The sequence below is a fragment of the Nothoprocta perdicaria genome, unplaced genomic scaffold, assembly GCF_003342845.1.
Source record: "Nothoprocta perdicaria isolate Ctin4 unplaced genomic scaffold, notPer1 scaffold_254, whole genome shotgun sequence".
Taxonomy (NCBI): domain Eukaryota; kingdom Metazoa; phylum Chordata; class Aves; order Tinamiformes; family Tinamidae; genus Nothoprocta; species Nothoprocta perdicaria.
Genome location: NW_020455482.1, coordinates 197,145 through 215,875, shown reverse-complemented (window position 1 = coordinate 215,875; position 18,731 = coordinate 197,145). Strand labels below are relative to the sequence as shown.

Below are 18,731 nucleotides of genomic sequence, written 5' to 3'. Positions count from 1 at the left end.
GTCGTACGATGATTCTGCCCACGCAGAACGGAGCACAACAACGCCTTCTATGTGCCCAGTACAAAGAACAGTAATTCTAACTGCCCCAATCAACAACTAGCAAAACTGACAACAAACTGTCATTATGAAATTGTTTTGGACATCCCATTTGAGCTTCCTTTGTGAAGTCCCTGTTTAAGCCACCGGAGTCAGTCCAGTTCACTATCTGAATAATTCAACTGTGTTTCATTGAGTTACTCTAAGTTTATTTAAATAAGCTGAATTGTATAAAAAGGCATTTAGTAACAATAGAATCTATTCATTTACTTCAACATGGAGCTTAATCACAGCAAATGTCAGCTCCTTTTGTAAGACTATCCACAAGAAAATAATCACATATACTGTATGCATATATTCATACACATAATAGAAACTTAAGTTCTTGAACAGACAGAGCCCTGGACCAGGCAGGACTTTCTTGGCTCAGAATATTTGTGTTTGCAGACAAAAGCTTGGTTGAGTTGTAGCTGGGGTTCTAAACCAACCCAGCTTAATGGGAAAGAAATGTAAAGTACATGGAAAGGTAAGAAACACAGAAAGCAGAAATCTAAGTTAAGATAAAATATTTTTAAAACCTCTAATTAACAAAAAAAAAGAGAAATATAGCCCATGCCACACACACTAACCGTTATACAAAATACTTAAGCACTATAGATAACAAAAAAGAGGTATCCGAAAGGAAAGCAGAAGAAAGTCATCTTGATGTCTACTTTTACAAATAATTTTCCTTCCTAAATAAACCCTCATCCTTCCCCTCTGTTGTCTCCATCAAGATGGGCCTCGAGATAAATGCATGGTGTAGGAGTGTATTGCTGTTGACAAAAACTATTTACAAGCTATACAGATATCAAGATATGAATCCACAAGTCGCTAACTTCTTTAATTTTGTAGTCCTATTTAAAAGTAGGATTTAGAGGGCTAGTTTCTTAGTACTCAATGGATTTGGATTTTTACTGTATTCTCTGCTTAAAGCAGTGATAGTTTGAGTAGAATCTTCTACATAACTATATGATTACAAGGCAGGATATTTCACAAGCCCGTATACACAAAGCCACATAATGGTGTTAAAATGGATAAGCACTACATTTACCTATGCTGGGACAGAAGTATTCTAAAAAATATTTATTTTGCTACTGCAAACTCCTAACCAAACAGATCAATTTAACTAGATTTGCATTTGTGCCATAAATGAGAAATTAGATATACTTTAATTTATATGTAAGCTTGTAAATTATTATTTTCCAAACAACATCACTGACTTGCAACTTATAGAAGCACATGACAAGACAAACATTCAAGGACAGGTAAGAGTTTAGGAGTCTAAATGCCCATTATCAAAAGTAAGTTCTGGTCTGTTGCGCTTAAATTACTTTTGACAATGTTAGTTTGTTAATTTTACCCTAGGTAAAAAGAACAATTTATATGGTAACAAAATCTGTATTTATAAAAATGAAGAGATTGTATAGACTTCCTAACAGTCATATAGCACACACTTACCCATTCCCTTTTAACCTCCATCAGGAAAGCAATGATTTAAAGCAAGGCAAAATTATAACACATTTCACAGAAGTGTCTTATATTAGCTTTTCTAAGATTAGCCCATTTAACTATTTAATTATTGTCAAAAGTAAATTAAATTWAAAAAAAAGAAAAAAAAAAACAAGAACTCAAGAACTAAACAGAGATTGAGGGGCTTTTTTTCTTCGGTGTAAAGTTAAATTTAAGTTCAAAGTAACATACAAGAAGACTTGRATTATCCCAAAGTGTGTATTTAAAATGTATGAAGTGTTCCTTAAATTTATGTATTTTTGTCAAAAATGTTATTTCTTTGTAAGCCTGCCTAAGGAACTCTCTTCCTCAAAAATCCATGTTGACTTCTGTATCTAACCTATAACCCCTAAGAAAATAAGATATAGAACTTTTCAATAGCCTGAAGAGACCCATGTTCTTATATCCTCTCCAATTTAACATGTGACTGACCAATATTATTTGTTGATGAAGAATAATAACACCTTTTATTATTTTAATATTCAGAATGGGATTGGGCCTTTTCCCAAGCCATTAAGTAACACTTCCAATTCAGAATTCATTTTTTTTCTTTTCACAAGCAGATTCTAACACCACAAAAAACTTGGTTGTCACCAAAATAAATAAGTAAATAAATAAATAAATAAATAAAAATAAAGCCTGAGAGATGAAAGTTAATTTCCCAAAGGATACTTTTATTTTTCTGCTGCTTCCGTTTTTTGGAATAGATACCATTATAAATTATGACAGTCTACAAAGTGTATTTTTTCCAAAATCCATGCTCACTAAACTTTTTCAAAACGCAAAAGCTCTAAAAACACATTTTGTTGAGTAGAACATTCTAATGAATAAACTTTTCCACAAAAGAAATGGGTATCATTTAATATTTACACTAGGATTTTTTTTATTATGAATAGATCTATGCATGTTAAGATAATATTAGCAATTTATTGATATTAAAATATATTTAATAGCTGCAGTCCTTAACATCAGAAGCTATAAATTTAGAGATAATTAGGCACAAAAGAAGACTATACCTTTAGAGAATTTGAAAATTAGCRTAATTGTTTTAGGTAGGTATATTCCAATAACATCATGTATTCGAAAATGAGAGAAATGCATCTCTAGCAACACATCTACAATCAAATTTCCTAAAAATTTTTTATTTTCAAATTCAAACATTTTAAACCTCAAAAAGGTACACAGCTAAGCATACTAAAACTGATGCAACTGATGCATCATAGATGATGTTTAAACTTTGCATAAGTGTAAAAACACAGAAGTGTAAAAGCCTAGGTATTTTTTTTTTAAATAATATCACAATCCCTTCTTACCATGACTATGTCGCCAGGCTGAATAGTGATTTCATCATGGCTTCTGGATTCAAAAGGATACAATGCTCTATAATAGACTATTTTTACATCCTCCTGAGCAGAAATGCTTAAAGGAGCTTTTTCTGAGCAAAGAAAAAAAAAACACATATACAAGAAAAATATCAAAACATATTTTTTAAAAATCTTTTAGAAGTATGTGGAAAACAGAAACAAAAAACCCCAAGCCCTTACACAGCCAATACATTAGCCCCCTAGTACAAAAGGTGAAATATGCAAATGAATGATTTAAAATAGACTTTTTTTTTTAAACTATTCTCTCTTCTCAAACCATCTATATAAAATACTACTCTATATATGTGTGCAACATTTTATGATATATGCAACTTTTGGTAGAAATATTCTTTTACTTATGATGCAGCACAGACAGGTTTTCAAATATTGCACCAATTTTGTAGGTTAAGTCTGATCAATAAACCACAAGCTCAACTCAAACAGCAAAGTTCCTGCATACATCAAAGRTATCCCCAAAACTTCCACAGGCTGCTTATGTAGAGGCTTCATTTGCAGCTTGAGCACAATTCCAAAACAGAGGTTTCAAAACATCCTAATACACAAGGATTAGCTGAAAAGAGGTCACTTGCAAATGATGTTCTAAAAATCACAKGCTTTAATGTGTTAAAGACACAGTACTTGTTACTACTAAAAGGACAGGGGAAAAAAGAAACAGGGGAAAAAAAAAGCTATATATCATCCACATAGTGCACTTGCTGTTTTGCCTGTTCTTTTACTCTGCACAAGTAAACTACAGCAAGGGGATATAATAGACTAAGTCCCCTCTAGATTGCTGCTAAAAGATAAAAGACAATTTCTCCTTTATATAATTCTTTGACCAATTCTTTAAGTAAATATTTTATTCCCAGTCAGTTATCTCTTCTATAAGTATCCAAGTCACTTGAAAAGGAATCATGGCTCAGTTACTTCCAATAAAGACAAAAAAAACAGGCTATAATGAGCAGTTCAACTGAAAGGGATCATGTGCCCAGCAGCAGAAGGGAGATTAAATCATAGACTTCATGTCATTTGTTCAGCAAACAACATGCACATTRAAGCGGGAGAGGAAAAAGGTAGCTAAATGACATACTGCTATTACTATAAAGAAACCCAAAGCACATATGGCAAACCAACTTAAGAGCTGCAATTAGAAACACATAAGTAATTTTTGACATCTTAAAATTAGTATTTTCTCCTACGTTTGCACTGTGAGTCTCATCAACTACGCTTTACTCCCTCTGCTTAACACTATATTTTCAGGATGAATAAAATCAGCTCTTGGGAGTCTAGAATTGTAAACATTTGTTTTACTTCAGTAAAACTAGCACTCCACTCTTGAAACATCATACGCTTTTGTATTAAATAAGGCGGCAAAGCAGAGGAAAGATTTGCTTGAGAGGCACATGCAACACTATTTCCTGACTTTTTCCTCTACCTGCATTTGACCAAGGAGCCTGGACAGCTGGCTTGACTGGCTCTTGATGTGGTTGGAAAAGCTTACTCAGTTTTTCTTGTATTTCCTGTTTCCCCTTCTCCTCACTTTCCTTCTTCTTGGTTATTTCTTCCCTTTTTTGCTTTTCATCTTCCTGACTTTTTTTTTGTCGCTGGAGCTCCTCTTCTTGTTGCACTTTATCAAGCCGCTGTTTCTCCCTCTCCTGGATTCGCCTGTTGGACAATTAATTTTGCTTTTTAAAGCCAGTCAAACAAAAGACCACAAAAGTTAGTTGCCCTTGTATATGACCCACAGCATATAGTATAACTCATTTTATGACAAAAGTTATAGAGGGTGTCAACCACACTACCCCATTTTATTAAGCAGATTCCTTAAGAAATCTGTAAGAAATACAGATTCTCAAAGATGTCTTTGGAAATCTGTAAGAGATCTTTGCTTTTTATAGAGCAAAGAAATTCCAAAAGATTTGCTATGATTGCATAAGTATTCATAAAGAGCTGTGATCCTCAGACAAGCAAGAGAATATTAAATTACTRCGTGTTGAAGGTGACAGTAAGAAGGAAAAAAACATCTAACACTATTCTTTTTTTGTCAGAACTCTTTAGAGATTTAAAACACTGAACTTCACCTTCTTTATTGTGACTGTGATCTCTTCCTCTAAATGGCATAAAAACAAACCTATCTATCCGGCATTCTTTTTTAATTACTTTATGAAACCTTGCATGGGTATCTTAGAACAGTATCTGTTGAGCTCATAACACCCTGAGAATTATGAGCTTGATAAAATCCACTATTTTACACTTTCAATCAGTGTGCAATTTAACAGTATTTGAGTCTCAACTTGGAATTCACCAATTTTGTCGTTCTTTTTTTTTTTTTCCCATAGTTTCTCCACAAGATTCGTAAGTCTCATGCTTTTTTTTTTTTTTTTTTTTTTTTAAGTGATGAACCATACGGAAAGAGGAGGAAGTAGGAAAAAAATCTCCCTTGGCTGACGTTTCAAAATTCCTGAGCATGGAAGAACCAAGACAGGTACTTCCAGATCCTGGAACTGCAAAGAGACTGCTCGTTGAAATGTTTTTCCAAGCAGCCTAGTTCAAGTAATCCAAGTATCCCATTATATCAGCATTATTAGATACCAATTTCATTTTCACTTGCCCCACAATCCCCTTTATTTCAAGTTTGTAGATAKCAGCCATTGCTATCACTAGACTTTTTCAGTATCAAATCCATATCAAAGTTTTCCCTACAACAGAAGCAGTAGCAGCAAACTGTACCCTTTAATTCTCATCTACTCATCATCCACTTTAGCTTTAAAATGCAAGCAGCATCCAATCCACCAAATCAGTGCTGCTTCTTTTCTCAAAGCAACAAGCATCTCTAGGCAAGATTCAAAAGAATCAGATCAGCAGGAGAACAGTAGCAATCAGAACAGAATGCCAGCCCGCTTGTGGGAAAAGGTGCAAGCATTTGCCAGGACCCTCATAAAATTATTCCAAAAAATTTACATTTCCACCAGTAAAAGTTAAAAAGTCCCTTCTCCCCATAAAGGACAGCGAGAAAAAGAAGGTATGTACACTCTGCAAAAAAGATTTTGTACCAATAAGGACAACTCTACAAGGCTGTAGCAGATGTGGAGTACATGTCTACCATTTTGCTCCATGACACATTCCACTTTCATACTCCTAAAATTAGTGAAAAAAACCATGATGAGGCAGCCAGTGCAGACATGACCTACTGAAAAGCACATATTTTCTCCAGCAATACAGATTCTTGGCCAGAAAATGATGGGAAAAAGAATGCACATAAAGGGAAATCTCCCCTTTCTGCACACCGGGTTGGCATCACACAGCAAGATTCGCCTTCTGTCAACATAAGGCTACAGTTAACAGGAATATTTCCTGGGAGATCTGAAAGTAGCCCATAAGAACAGCTTGTSTAAGATGGCAGCTACTTAAAAACTCATAAAGATCTTTGGTCCTAAATCACCGCCTCCTCTATGAACTACTCATAGGTTTCATTGCCTTCAATGTCAAGTCACCTAAATTAATAAACTCTCAGTTCTGTCAGCCTCTTCTTTCAAACACTGAATTTGTCCCCAATATGTTCACTTGTAAAACATTCAGAGCTGATTACTGAGCAGGTTTTTTCCTTTCTTTTTGTTTTGAAATATACCGAGGTTGCACCCTATGCATATACAAAGCACAAATTTTCTTTTGACTTTCGCAGTATCTCAACATGCTGAGTTTGGTCAGTAACTCCCTTTGGAGAGAAAGTCGAGTTTTTCGCTGTGTTTCTAGGAGTCATTAAATCTTCCCAAATGAAGATTTCCCAAAGTGAAGCTGGCTCTAACTGCTGGAGCAAGAAAAGCAGATGAAACATCCCAGGTTGTGTTGGGCAGGAAGAAAGGTCATTTTCCAGCCAAGGTGTAGATTTTTCTTCTTTAATTGTTAGGGAAGCTAATACTACATGCCGCTGAAGTGGAAGATGAGCAAGGGAATAAGAAGAGACAGAGCTGAAAAAACACAAGCCTAGTTGTGAGCCCCACAGCTTGAGGTAGGAACAGGAGACTTGAGAGCCTTTTCATTCTCTTTAAGACTTCTCATGTGATAAGTACTGTGAAAAATGAGCTCCAACCAGGGATTTACCTGTATTTGTTTCCACTTTTTCTTTCATCAACTGCATCATACTACTTATAGAGAGAAAACTCATTTTACTCAAATATTATTCTTTTTCCTCTGAATCGTATATTACTCCCCCAACAACAAAACTGCGTATGTGGAATTAGACTTATGATATTCAGGAAGACAATTCTCAATTACRTAAATATGTATATTTGTTTACTCAGTTAACTAAGTTACATGCACAACTCAATGTGTAATTGMCCATAAAATATCATTTATATGGTTCTCAGTACAAACGGCATGTGGCTATTTATTAAACCAAAGATTAAAGTGCACACATGCATCATCATGGACTATTCTTTCTTTCCTGTCACCAGAGATAGAAAAATGCAGTATATTTCTGTAAGCWTTATGGAGCTTACAGGTATATCCAGGTATCCAGGATATACCAGGTATGATGTATTAATCATTTACCTCGTTCATATAGGTTGTTGTTAGAAATCCAAGCTGTTGGATATAAGTAGCTGTTAGAAATGCCAAGATTGGCAGACTGCTCATTATCAGGTATGGCAACCACCATTACCTAAAAGCTTGAACATTTGGGCTGCATGAAATTTTGCACTGCCAATAATGTCTGAATGCTCATTTGGCATGAAGTCAGACATGAATCTTTCCAGAGCAAAAATGTGTTCTTTTTTTTTTTTTTTTTAGAAGAAAATAGAGTATTTAAAATAGTCTGACATGCAGTATTTCAATGTTCTTATACCAATTACCTCAGCACCTTCTCAGTTCTGTGGGAAGTACAGACATAATGATCATACTCAGTATAGCCACTCCATCACAGAAAAGTGCTTTTGTTAGAAAATTTTCTGGGCYTGATGCTAAAGATTTTTAAAGGCATACAATGTTTTATATTTAAAGGCATGCAATTYATCCAAATTTACCTTATTTCTAAGTATAAGACTTCTGTTTGAAGGTAAGGTTTTCATTGAGACCCCTGTTTTGTTTTTGCTTGAAATGTAAAAACGTGATTCAAAGTAATTACAAAAACTAGCAATTTGTTTGAGATGGCAGTTTGTGTAATGCTGTACCCAGTACTTTAAAACCCCGGGTTCAAAGGCCTTTGCTTTCATCTACAGCCTAGGTGAGGAGAGAGCRAGGAGGGCTGCAGACCGGCCCGAAGGCCTCAGAGGGCTGCGAGCAGCGACATTCGCCAGCCGTGTCCCCCCACTCCTGTCCAACTTATTCATCTGAGTGAAGGGACAGGGTGTCTCCCCAGCAAGTCTGCTGAGGATACAAAACAAAGCAGAAATAAAAGGGGCTGAYACGCGGGAGGGCTGTGCRGCCGTTCAGAGGGAGCTGGACAGGCTGGAGAGATGGGCAGGGAGGAACCTCGTGAAGTTCAACGAAGGAAGCTCAGGGGCCTGTCCCTGGGGAGGAATAACCCCGAGTGCCAGTAGAGGCTGGGAGTGACTTGCTGTAAAGCAGCTCCATTCAGAAGGGCCTGGGGGTCCTGGTGTATAAGACGTGGAGTCTCAGCCAGCATCGTGCCCTTGTGGCCAAGAAAGCCGATGGTATCAGGGGCTGCATTAGGAAGAGTATTGCCAGATGTTCCAGGGAGGGAATCCTCCCACTCTGCTCAGCCCTGGTGAGGCCACTCCTGGAGCGCTGTGTCCAGTGCTGGGCTCCCCAGCACAAGAGTGACATGGAGCTACTGGAGGAAGTCCAGTGAAGAGCCACAAAGATACTGAAGAAAATAGAGCATCTCACATACGAGGAAAGAGAGCAAGCTGGGACTGTTTAGGCTGGGGAAGACTTGTGGGGGTCTAATCAATAGGTTTAAATACCTAAAGGGAGGGTATAAAGCGAATGGGACCAAACTCTTTCCAGCTGTGCCTGGTGACAGAAAGAGGCAATAGGCACAAATTGAAACAGAGAGTTCTGTCTGAACATGAGGAAGAACTTCCAGGGTAAAGGTGACGGAGCACTGCAGCAGGTTGCCTAGAGGGGYTGTGGAGCCTCCATCCTTAGCCTGGACATAATCCTGGGAAACGTGCTCTGGATGACACTACTTGATCAAGGAGGTTGGACTAGATGATCTCCRGAGGTCCCTCCCAACCTCAACGATTCTGTGATTCTGTGACCAAACATCTGTCTAGATCAAAAGTATAAAACTACCACAACTTCTAAAAGTTAAAGCAAAAAGCTACAGCTAAGCGATGTCAGAGGACAACTAGCTGCTAGCCTATATGCCATTCATTTCTTATAATAAAATTTCTTAAAATAGATACATATGAAAAACATATTTTCCAATGTATAGCAAGAAAAATATATTGGCTCTGTATTTTGTTTTAGTCTAAAAGAGAACATGTTATGCTGTTCAAGAAGATCTGTAGGTTTAGAAGCACACTTAGCATTTAAATAATTCTGCTGAAGTCTGTAAATATCTGTGTCTATCATTGATAGTGGAGAGTTGCAGAAATATGTAAAAGATCATCTCCTTAACAGACTTTGCACTCAAAGATAAATTGAGAGATGCCCCCAATTTCAAAGGGGCCATCTGCACTGAACTGAACTTTGTCTAGCGCTTAGACATTCTTCCCTTTCTTCAATAACATCTCCCACTGACATATCATTTGGGATAAGATTGTGTCTCTGTGAATGCACAGTTTATTACACCTATTTGCAAAACTTTGCAACCCTACACATCCAAAAAGACAGCTTGAACTAGAGTAATTTGTTACCTTTGAGCTTCTTTTTGCTTTTCCAATTCCACTGTCTTCCTTTCTTGTTCCTTCTGCTTCAGCCTCTCAGCTTCCAAGCTTTTTTGTTTCTGTAGTTGCTGTTTGTTATGTATTTCTCTCAGCTCCTACAGAAAATAAAGTAAAATATGTGCAACTATACACCACCTGAATCATCAAAATGGTCCCCTATTTTTCATTTGTAATAATAAAACTTGCAAATGCTTGGAAATCTCTTTTCAAACTTTCAATATTACAAAATGCTATGGCAGACATTTAAGATAGACTTCAAAGCTCTCTAAACCACTTACTGTTTACCTATTTTCACTCATATTATTGGAGATGTTAATTAAGAAACAAGTAAGACTTTTTAAAATTATTTTATTACTTATTGGGTTTATTTATACAATGGCAATAAATAAGCCACTAAAGAATCTTCACTATTGTTTTACTGGCAGAAGATTCAATTCTTTAAGTCATGTCTTTGGGACAAAATTGTGGCACAGGGAATATTCATTCACATAGAAGTATTGGTTTTGCCCCAATTACCTTCAAATATTTAGAATATAAAAGTATAATCTTTTCTGATGATTTTTTTCAACATGAAGACCAAACATTAACACAAATATAAACTTCATGGTGAATCTCTGTATAACCTAGATTTTTGAGTCTAAATTTCTTACAGCAATAAGGAAAAAAGGATACTGTACTTAAAACTGATTTTTTTCATTAAGGGTAAAATGAGGATAGCTTTAATAAGCTACTTTGACAAGATGATTAGTAGCTTCTTATCTATAGGTTGCTAAGAGTTAAACTTGTTTATTAGCAGATGGTACTTGCCTGTATCTAAAACTTTTTGTTAGGGAAATGCATGCATTAGTGCTTCGAATTTTACACCAAGGAACACCAAATTTTAAAATAAAAAGTCAAAATAGCTACACATTGAAGAGTAGCAAAGCATGACTCTTTTCAAGGTATTAAAAACTGCTGGTAAATGGACAATAGTTGGAAAAAGTTAAATTGAACTTCATGTCCTATCTCCCAGCYTCAATTTATTAATGATCCTCAATTTTATCTTTAATGAAAACTGCATTCCATACTGCTACAGAAATAATAATTTTCTATGCGTGTTTTTACTACTACTACTACTTTGCAAAGCCTACAAAGCTCATTGAAATATGGAAATAATTTGGGCAATACTGTATTTTATGATCATATTATTTTCCTGAGTCAAATTAAAGAGTAGCAGATTCTTAGAATTTAGAACAGATACTACAGAACATAAAAGAAACCAGTTTTTGCAAAGCCTCCAAAGTTATTCAGGCAGGATGGCACCTTTGGGAAAGTTTTGAAATCCTAAATGTACATGGTTATGAACATTCATGCAAAGTCTCATTTTGGACTAGGGAAAATAAATACATAAATAAATACATAGGCATTACAATATTCAACATCGTGTTGAATGGYCAGCTGGCCCATAAACAAGAACGAGGGTTCAGGACACAGTAGTGAACACAACTGATAACTGCACCTAGAGCTAGAGGCGGCCTATAACTAAATTCTACACTTCTGCAGCCCTATATGATCTTTCTCAATTACTTGACATTTTACTAAAGCAGCTTCTTTACTTTCATCACACCTGTAATGAACTGAGATACAAAAAAACTTGACACTTGTTTCAGATTAACTTCTCTTTGGGAGTCACAAACACCACTTCTTCCACACGAGCACTTAAACCCTTCTTCGTATCAAAAAAATACATGCAGGTGCAAAAGAGAAATATATCCATACAACCATAAAATACAGCAATACAGTGATTCACAAGCATTCAGCTGAAAGGACAGAGATTAGGAAGTGGCACAGATGATGCAGATGCCCACCTGGCCAACAGTGCTATGAGTTTCTGCAGCTTACAAAAATAAAATAAAAAAAAAAATCCAAATGCACAGAACTAGGCATGTGCAAAGTGCCTGAAGCTCGAAATACTATCGTGGTGAAACACCAAACATCTTGAGCAGTGTTAACCATTTTAACAGGCTGTTTCTCTTCTCTGAGTGGGATCCTGGGGTGCATTAAGAAGAGCGTCTCCAGCAGGTCRAGGGAGCTGATCGTCCCCCTCTACACAGCCCGGTGAGGCCACATCTGGAGACTGCGTCCAGTTCTGGGCTCCCCAGGACAAGAGGGATGTGGAGCTGCTGGAGAGAGTCCAGCGCAGGGCTACCAGGATGATCAGGGGCCTGGAACATCTGCCCTGTGAGCAAAGGCTGAGAGAGCTGGGCCTGTTCAGCCTGGAGAAGAGGAGGCTGAGGGGGGACCTGATTAGTGTCTATAGATACCTCAAGGGAGGCAGTGAGGAGGAGGGGCCGGCCTCTTTTCAGTGGTGGCAGCGATAGGACTAGAGGAAACGGCCACAAGCTGAGGCACCAAAAGTTCCACAGGAACTTAAGGAAAAAATTGTTAATAGGGAGAGTGACAGAGCCCAGGAACAGGCTGTCCAGAGGTCTCCTTCTTTGGAGATCTTTAAAACCTGCCTGGACACACCCCTTGCCATGTGCTCTAGGTGACCCTGGTTAGTCCCTTCCAACCTTACGCATTCTATGATTCTATGAGTGAAAAGACTGTCATTCAAAGCACTAGAATTTTTTTTTTTTACTGCAAAATTCAGGTAAGCTTTAGCACTGGCTTCAGTTTACAAGCCCTTTATTGCTCTGCTTTCTCTACTTTGCCTTCAAATTCAATTCCTCTTCTATCACTTCACTGCGTATGCCATGCGGCCTAAGTTTCTAAGCAGTATCTTCAGCCCTAGCCTACGTGACAGAAGCAAACTGCAGTTGCTGTGGAACAGGGAGGACAGAGAGAGTCAGGTGTTGCTAACAACTGAAGCAGCACTGAAAATATTCTGTTGCTGCTTGTAAAATTTTAAGCTATTTAGATAATAGTGCTTTCTTTATGTGCTGCTTCTTCCCCTTTGCATTTCTATTTGTTGCAGCATTTGAACAGTTAAATAGGAATAATCTCTAGGCAAAGAAAGTGCSACTAAAATCCTTAAGAGTGATTAAGGTCTTCGTAATTAAAACAAACAACTCCCCCAATGATGGCAAAATGCCAACAGCGTAAAATAAAGCAACCCAAAAGCAAGTAGCTGAGCTTAGTTTACAAATTTCTTATTAAGGAATAAACTAGAAATTTATAAGTTGGTTCTTCTCTACTCACGTTCCAGAGGGCTCTACCTCTACCTCTAACTCCAAATACCTCCCTGCRCTCCTTCAGGAAACCATCCCTAATTCTCCACTCCATAAAAGCAAGCCAAACTTTGCAAGACAGCTGTGCGCCAGGTTATTTCCTTCCTCTACAAGCCCGACTACAAAGCTAGTCCCGAGTTTACATTTTAATCATAGCTCAGCCGTCTCACTGCTAAGCATAAAACTACCTGTACCACGTCCAGGGCCAAGTGCAGAGCTGCGGGTGCTCTTGCGCCGCGCCGCCTCCGAGCCTCTCTGGAGAGAGCGGCAGCTTCCCCTACTCAGTATTTGCAGCTGGATCATTACCTGCTGCATCACAGGCTCCAAGAGCTGAATTCCAGTCCAAATAGCTAAGTAATTTTGTTTGCTTATTTTGCTCTTGTATCCATGGGGGAAGTTTAGGATATGAAGGGGACCGTTGATTAGTAAAGAACATTTTCCRCAGGCATTTTAGTATGCTACTCCTCCCACTAAGTCAAAGAGCGAGTTCAGTTGTTTGGGAGGAGGTTTTGCACAGTGACATTCCTAAAACAGTCCTAAAAAGGCAAGTTATTCTATACAGCTAGCATTACATGGAAGAGTTTGGGAGGCAAAAATGGAATAAACCCCCTTCTTTGCATTAGTTATGAGGAAGTAAAGATTTGATCGGTATCATGCAACAGATCTCTGTTGCTTTGCCAAGCACCAGGGGGAAAACCGGGGAGAAAAGAGGATCCCCCACAGTGCTGCTGGGGCAGCAACCGAACAAAACCAGAGCAACCCTTCACCAGCCAAGGGCCAGGGCTCAGCACAGTCCTACGCTCACCTTTCACCAAGACAAGCAACTCAAGTCGTACATTTGCACATCAGATACTGCAACTCTGAAGACATAACAACGCTTGGTTAATTTGCAGCGTGCAGGACAAGGCATGTCTTACCCCAAAAGCAGAAAAATAAAGCCCTGTTACCTTTATGCCTAACTCACACACAGACCAACATGGACAGAGTCATTTTTAGGTGGCAATAGCCACCTAACACTGAGTATAAATTATGAATTTCATACATAATGTATATCATATTCCTTGCATACAGACAAGTCATATTGCTATGAAAACCTGAACTGGGTGTAATGTAATGGTTTAAGCCCAGATTTTGCCTTTTGACCAAAAGATGGGAGAGTTTAGGACACTCTTCAAGGATTTAATGCCAGGGTTTCCAGCATCAGATCTCCCCTTGAAGCAAACGAGAGCATTTGATCCTGGGGAGAAGAATCCTACAGCTCTGTGCTGGTCCTTGGCTCCCCGAGGGCCTCTTTGGTCCTTGACAAAGTTAGTTCCTCCTCTCACCACATTTTACAAATGACTTGATCTGGTTTGGGATTTGATGAGGAAAATGTATTGCCATCTTTCTCATACCCAGAATCACAGATTTGCACTGCTCTGTAGGAATACTTAATATAAAAATGGTTTCTGCTTAAAAAAATCTGAACACCATCACTAAAAATAGGCAATTAATTTAAAACTTTGACATGTCACATATGCAAAAGCAATAAGTAACTACTGCCTTGCACAGGTTGTAATCCAAGTCACGCTCCTCATTTAGGCATTAAGGATTAGATAAAGATTCAGATTACAAACTCTCATATTTGCATATGTTTTAGTGCTAGCACCTCTTACTAAGCACTAACTTAGTTAAACACTGCACACTCATCTGTTTATGGTAAAGTGAAGCACATAACTGGAGGAGGTTCATCACTCAGATTGAGATAGTTGTGTACTGCCTGAGTAGGGCATGGAGACCTTTAGAAAGGAGTCTAAGTAGTTGACGCAGCCCAGGAGAACTGCCAGGCACTGCAGCATTGCATCTTCCATTGCCACTGACTGGAAGAAAGAAATGCTCAAATGTAAACAGGCATTCATAGGCAAGACTTGTGCAGTGCACACTGACCAGACAGGGACTGACAACAACCGCCACAGGACACAAAATGTAAAGCACTTCTTAAGAACTTGCTTCTGGGTGTTCAGCACCTCTTCCAGGTGCTGCCAAGAGCTTCCCGGCAACACGAACGCCTTTCTGGAACAGTAGCTTAGTGGTTGTCTCCTGTGCATTAACACAAATGAGCCCTAGCTATGCTCCATTAAGTAGTTATTTGGTCTTTGGAGACAAGAATTGTATTAGGAATTGTTTTTAATTGCTTTATCTGATAGATTGTAATGGCTCGTCTTGGTAAAATTTAAATGTCAACTTAAACTGAATTTTGAAAGAATTTAGAAAACTAAGTTACAGTAGACCTATATTTTTACAAACAGAACATCTAATACAAATTCGGATTTCAAAGAACTGTTTTATAAAGGAGAGGAAATGAACATGGATCAATTGCTTTTTACTAATATCTGTATCAACATTAATTGTTAGATTTCTAGGTTAAGATTTTTAAAGCATACCTTAGTCTACGCTACCTATCCATATTTAACCATAAAAATAAGGGGTTGATTTTCAACCATGTGAGAGGCTTAGTCATTTATTCTGTAGCCAAACACAGCACAATTCACAAGACTGCTACTTTCTTTGATAAAATGCCTCAGTCTGACACTTTTCCACTTGGTAGTTAGAGAACCTATTTCTTCACCCAAAAATATACTTTTCTAGAACAAAACAAAACAAAAAAAAAAAAAAGAAACCACTACAGCTTTAAGCTAAAACCATAGTGGTGTTTGAGTTCTACCAGTTTCTTCCTTGAACTATGTGGCTGTAGCTCTATAGACATTCAGTGAAGATACCTGCATCTCTCTGCTCTGAAATACTGARAATATTTTATACTCCAAAGTTTTTGAACAAGAAACAATTCTTTAACTATTTGAAACTCTTGAGATATTGACTGGAGAAAAAAAAAGGGGAAAAAAGTAACTGGATTGTTCAACCTCCAAAGGAGGAATCAGAAGAACCTAAATCCATTATTTTTTCAGGATGAAAAGAAGAAATGTTGAAAGATCTTTTCTCTCTGGTCACTCGAACATGCCACAAAAAAAGCAAAGACGAGCTAATTTAATATCAACTGGGTGTGTTCACTTACTGCACAGCATAAAATACTCTAATACGTAAGCAAATGCAGTGCAAACTGCAGTGGATGATCGTGTTAAMGGGCTGACCTGTACACTAAAGTACATAAGAACCTCAAGGAAACCTGGACAAGTGGTCTCATTAACCACTAAATGCTAAACACTAAATGCWAGTGAAGTTGTTCATTTTATCTTGTATGGAGCATTATGTCAGTGTAGTTTTGCATCCGCTATCAGTAGATACAATGTAGGGTGTTTAAAAAGGGTAAATGAGAAATCTAGCTTTGCAAAATTAAAAGCAATAGATGCTCATAGTCAGAATGATAATATTGATGATAAAATGATGTAATTTAATGTTGCTATCAACTTGGTTGTGTTTTAAGAATATACCTTGTATTGGGGGTTTTAGTTCTATTTTCTAGTAAGTATTTTACCTAATTAAAGACCGACTTCTCTCTCTCCCTGTAGGAAACATTTGCAAAATGTTGCAAGCTAATATATACATAAAACCAGTAGTTAGATATGCTTCGTTTTCTGGCACCTCTCCCGTAGTAGCTGTGCTCCTTCGGAGGTTGTGTTATAAAAAACAAGGCAAGCAGCCGCGCGGCTCCCCTTGAGAGGGCACGAGAGCTGCATGAGACGGTGCCAACCAGGGTGCCTCTGGCCTCCTCACATGTGCATCTCTACCTGCTAGTCTCCTGGAGCACAAGAGTAGATSATAGRAAAAAAAATTAATAGAAAGAGAWAAAGGGTGCCAGAGCCCTGGCACAGGCTGCCCAGGGAGGTTGTGGAGTCTCCATCTCGGGAGGTCTCCAAAACCCGCCTGGATGCCGCCCTGTGCCCCGTGCTCTGAGTGTCCCTGCTGGAGCGAGAAGGTTGGACTAGATGATCTCTAGAGGTCCCTTCCAACCTTGAAGATTCTGTGATTCTGTGAAAAAGTTAATGAAAGAATAAAAATGGGATTAAATAAACATACAACTTTCAGGTATTCCCCATCTTTGCTAGTTTATGGATAACAAGCCTTTATTGTATTTAGAACTCAGACATCATAGTCGTCTTGATCCATTTACTTTAAGTTTTGTCTTCAAATGTGAGCATTATACAGTTGACTGATAATTAAASAAATTGGTAGGTATTGTAGCATAAAAAGGATCTGTTATATTTATGCACCCAGTTACTAATAAGCCAACAATATTTCCTCTGTTAACTAGGGAATTTATTTATTTGGCAATTATATATAAGCAATTTKCTATCAAATAGTAGAGCCACCTTCCCACTGGCAGTTACTAACAAGTTGTTCACAGGCTCATGTAGGTTAAAAGATTTGGGGAATTATTCAAGTTCAGACTACTTGGATTTGAGCAATATTAGTATATAAGAAACTGGAGTGTTCTGACATGGGATGAGAGCATGGCTTCTCCTTCACACAAACTCCTAGAAAGGATAGGAGAGTCTCTGGAAAACTTGGGCYTGTTTTGGGCACAAGATCCCACATGCAAGGTGCTTTGAGAGCTCCCTCCACGAGAAGGAAGGCCGTTAAATCACAGTTGTATGTGCAACATCCAAGGGGTTTCTTGGCTAGCGAAAGCACTGGAGCAATTCCCTTAGTAAGCTGAGTCCAGGAAAGGGCAGGAACTTGACAGTGAAGACTAATAATAAAAAAATCCTGGCCCTCCCACCAAAACRTATCTTGCAAGTGAAGTTACAGTTCTCTGAACTAAGCTCCCATCCCTCAGTTTCAGTAGTACAACTGTCCCACTAACTKGTTTTTTGTCCTCTTAAACTCATCTCTTCCAGCAAGCAAGAAAGCTGCAACAAGGCAAAAACACTAACAAGCAGCATCACACAGCAATCTTACTACTGAGCACTGCTTCTGCTACACATTGCAAAATCAAGACGTCAGCATCTTCAGTCTGACAAAGCTGGATGAAGCCTTCCTTTAAAAAATCAACTGAAACAGCTGGGCTTTAGCATTTTAAGTGATCATTCTAAATACTAAAATTTGAACACCGAAATCACTTTTCCTATGCAACTGAAAAGGAGTGTATAGCTAGACAATTTATTCTTGGATGGATAACAAATGCTTTGATAAAGCAATTTTTTGCTTAATCTGAATTTTCACTTTTTTAAGTAATAGCAGTTTGTTATTTGTTAAGCTAAGCTGCCCGATATCATAATAACTTAGTTTATATTTTCCTTACTGTCACAGGATTAAGATTGTTCACCCCCTAGCCATTTATAAGCTGTTTAGGTCACTCATGATCAAATCAAGTGATGGCACTGATTTTAGAATGAATACACCTTAGTCATATTTATCTGCAAAGCACTTCAAAAGAATAAATTTAAAGAGTGCCAGAAGACTGGTTGGTATCTCCTCTCAGGATAATATTCTTCCTCTACTGACTTTTGCAATTTCTGTAGTTTTAATATGCAAAAATAAACAGCTCACACAATTTCAACAGCAGACTGATCAATAAAGCATGAAACCACAAACAAGACACAACTACATTTAAGAACAAGTATGAGTTTATAAAGATCAGATGAAAACTCTGCAAAGGCAGAATTTCACCAAGTCACAACTTTGATTTTGAAGCACTGATTCCAACATGTTCTCAATATACTACAGTCTTGCCCTCCTTCAGTGCAAAAGGGCAGAAACTGGCAATTTTACAAATCACCTCA

At 37.8% G+C, this 18,731-nt stretch overlaps 1 protein-coding gene across 4 annotated transcripts in view; it reads right to left on the bottom strand.

Annotated features, from left to right (window-relative positions):
• The window catches only part of ITSN1 (intersectin 1), a 119,040-nt gene that overhangs the window by 41,915 nt on the left and 58,394 nt on the right, over positions 1-18,731 (bottom strand). For all 4 annotated transcript variants that reach the window (XM_026040357.1, XM_026040356.1, XM_026040358.1 and 1 more), the window contains 3 exons: positions 9,773-9,897; positions 4,387-4,616; positions 2,901-3,022 (listed from right to left, as the gene is read on the bottom strand). In XM_026040357.1, coding sequence (XP_025896142.1) covers positions 2,901-3,022; positions 4,387-4,616; positions 9,773-9,897 — 477 coding nt within the window. The remainder of the gene's footprint in view (positions 1-2,900; positions 3,023-4,386; positions 4,617-9,772; positions 9,898-18,731) is intronic.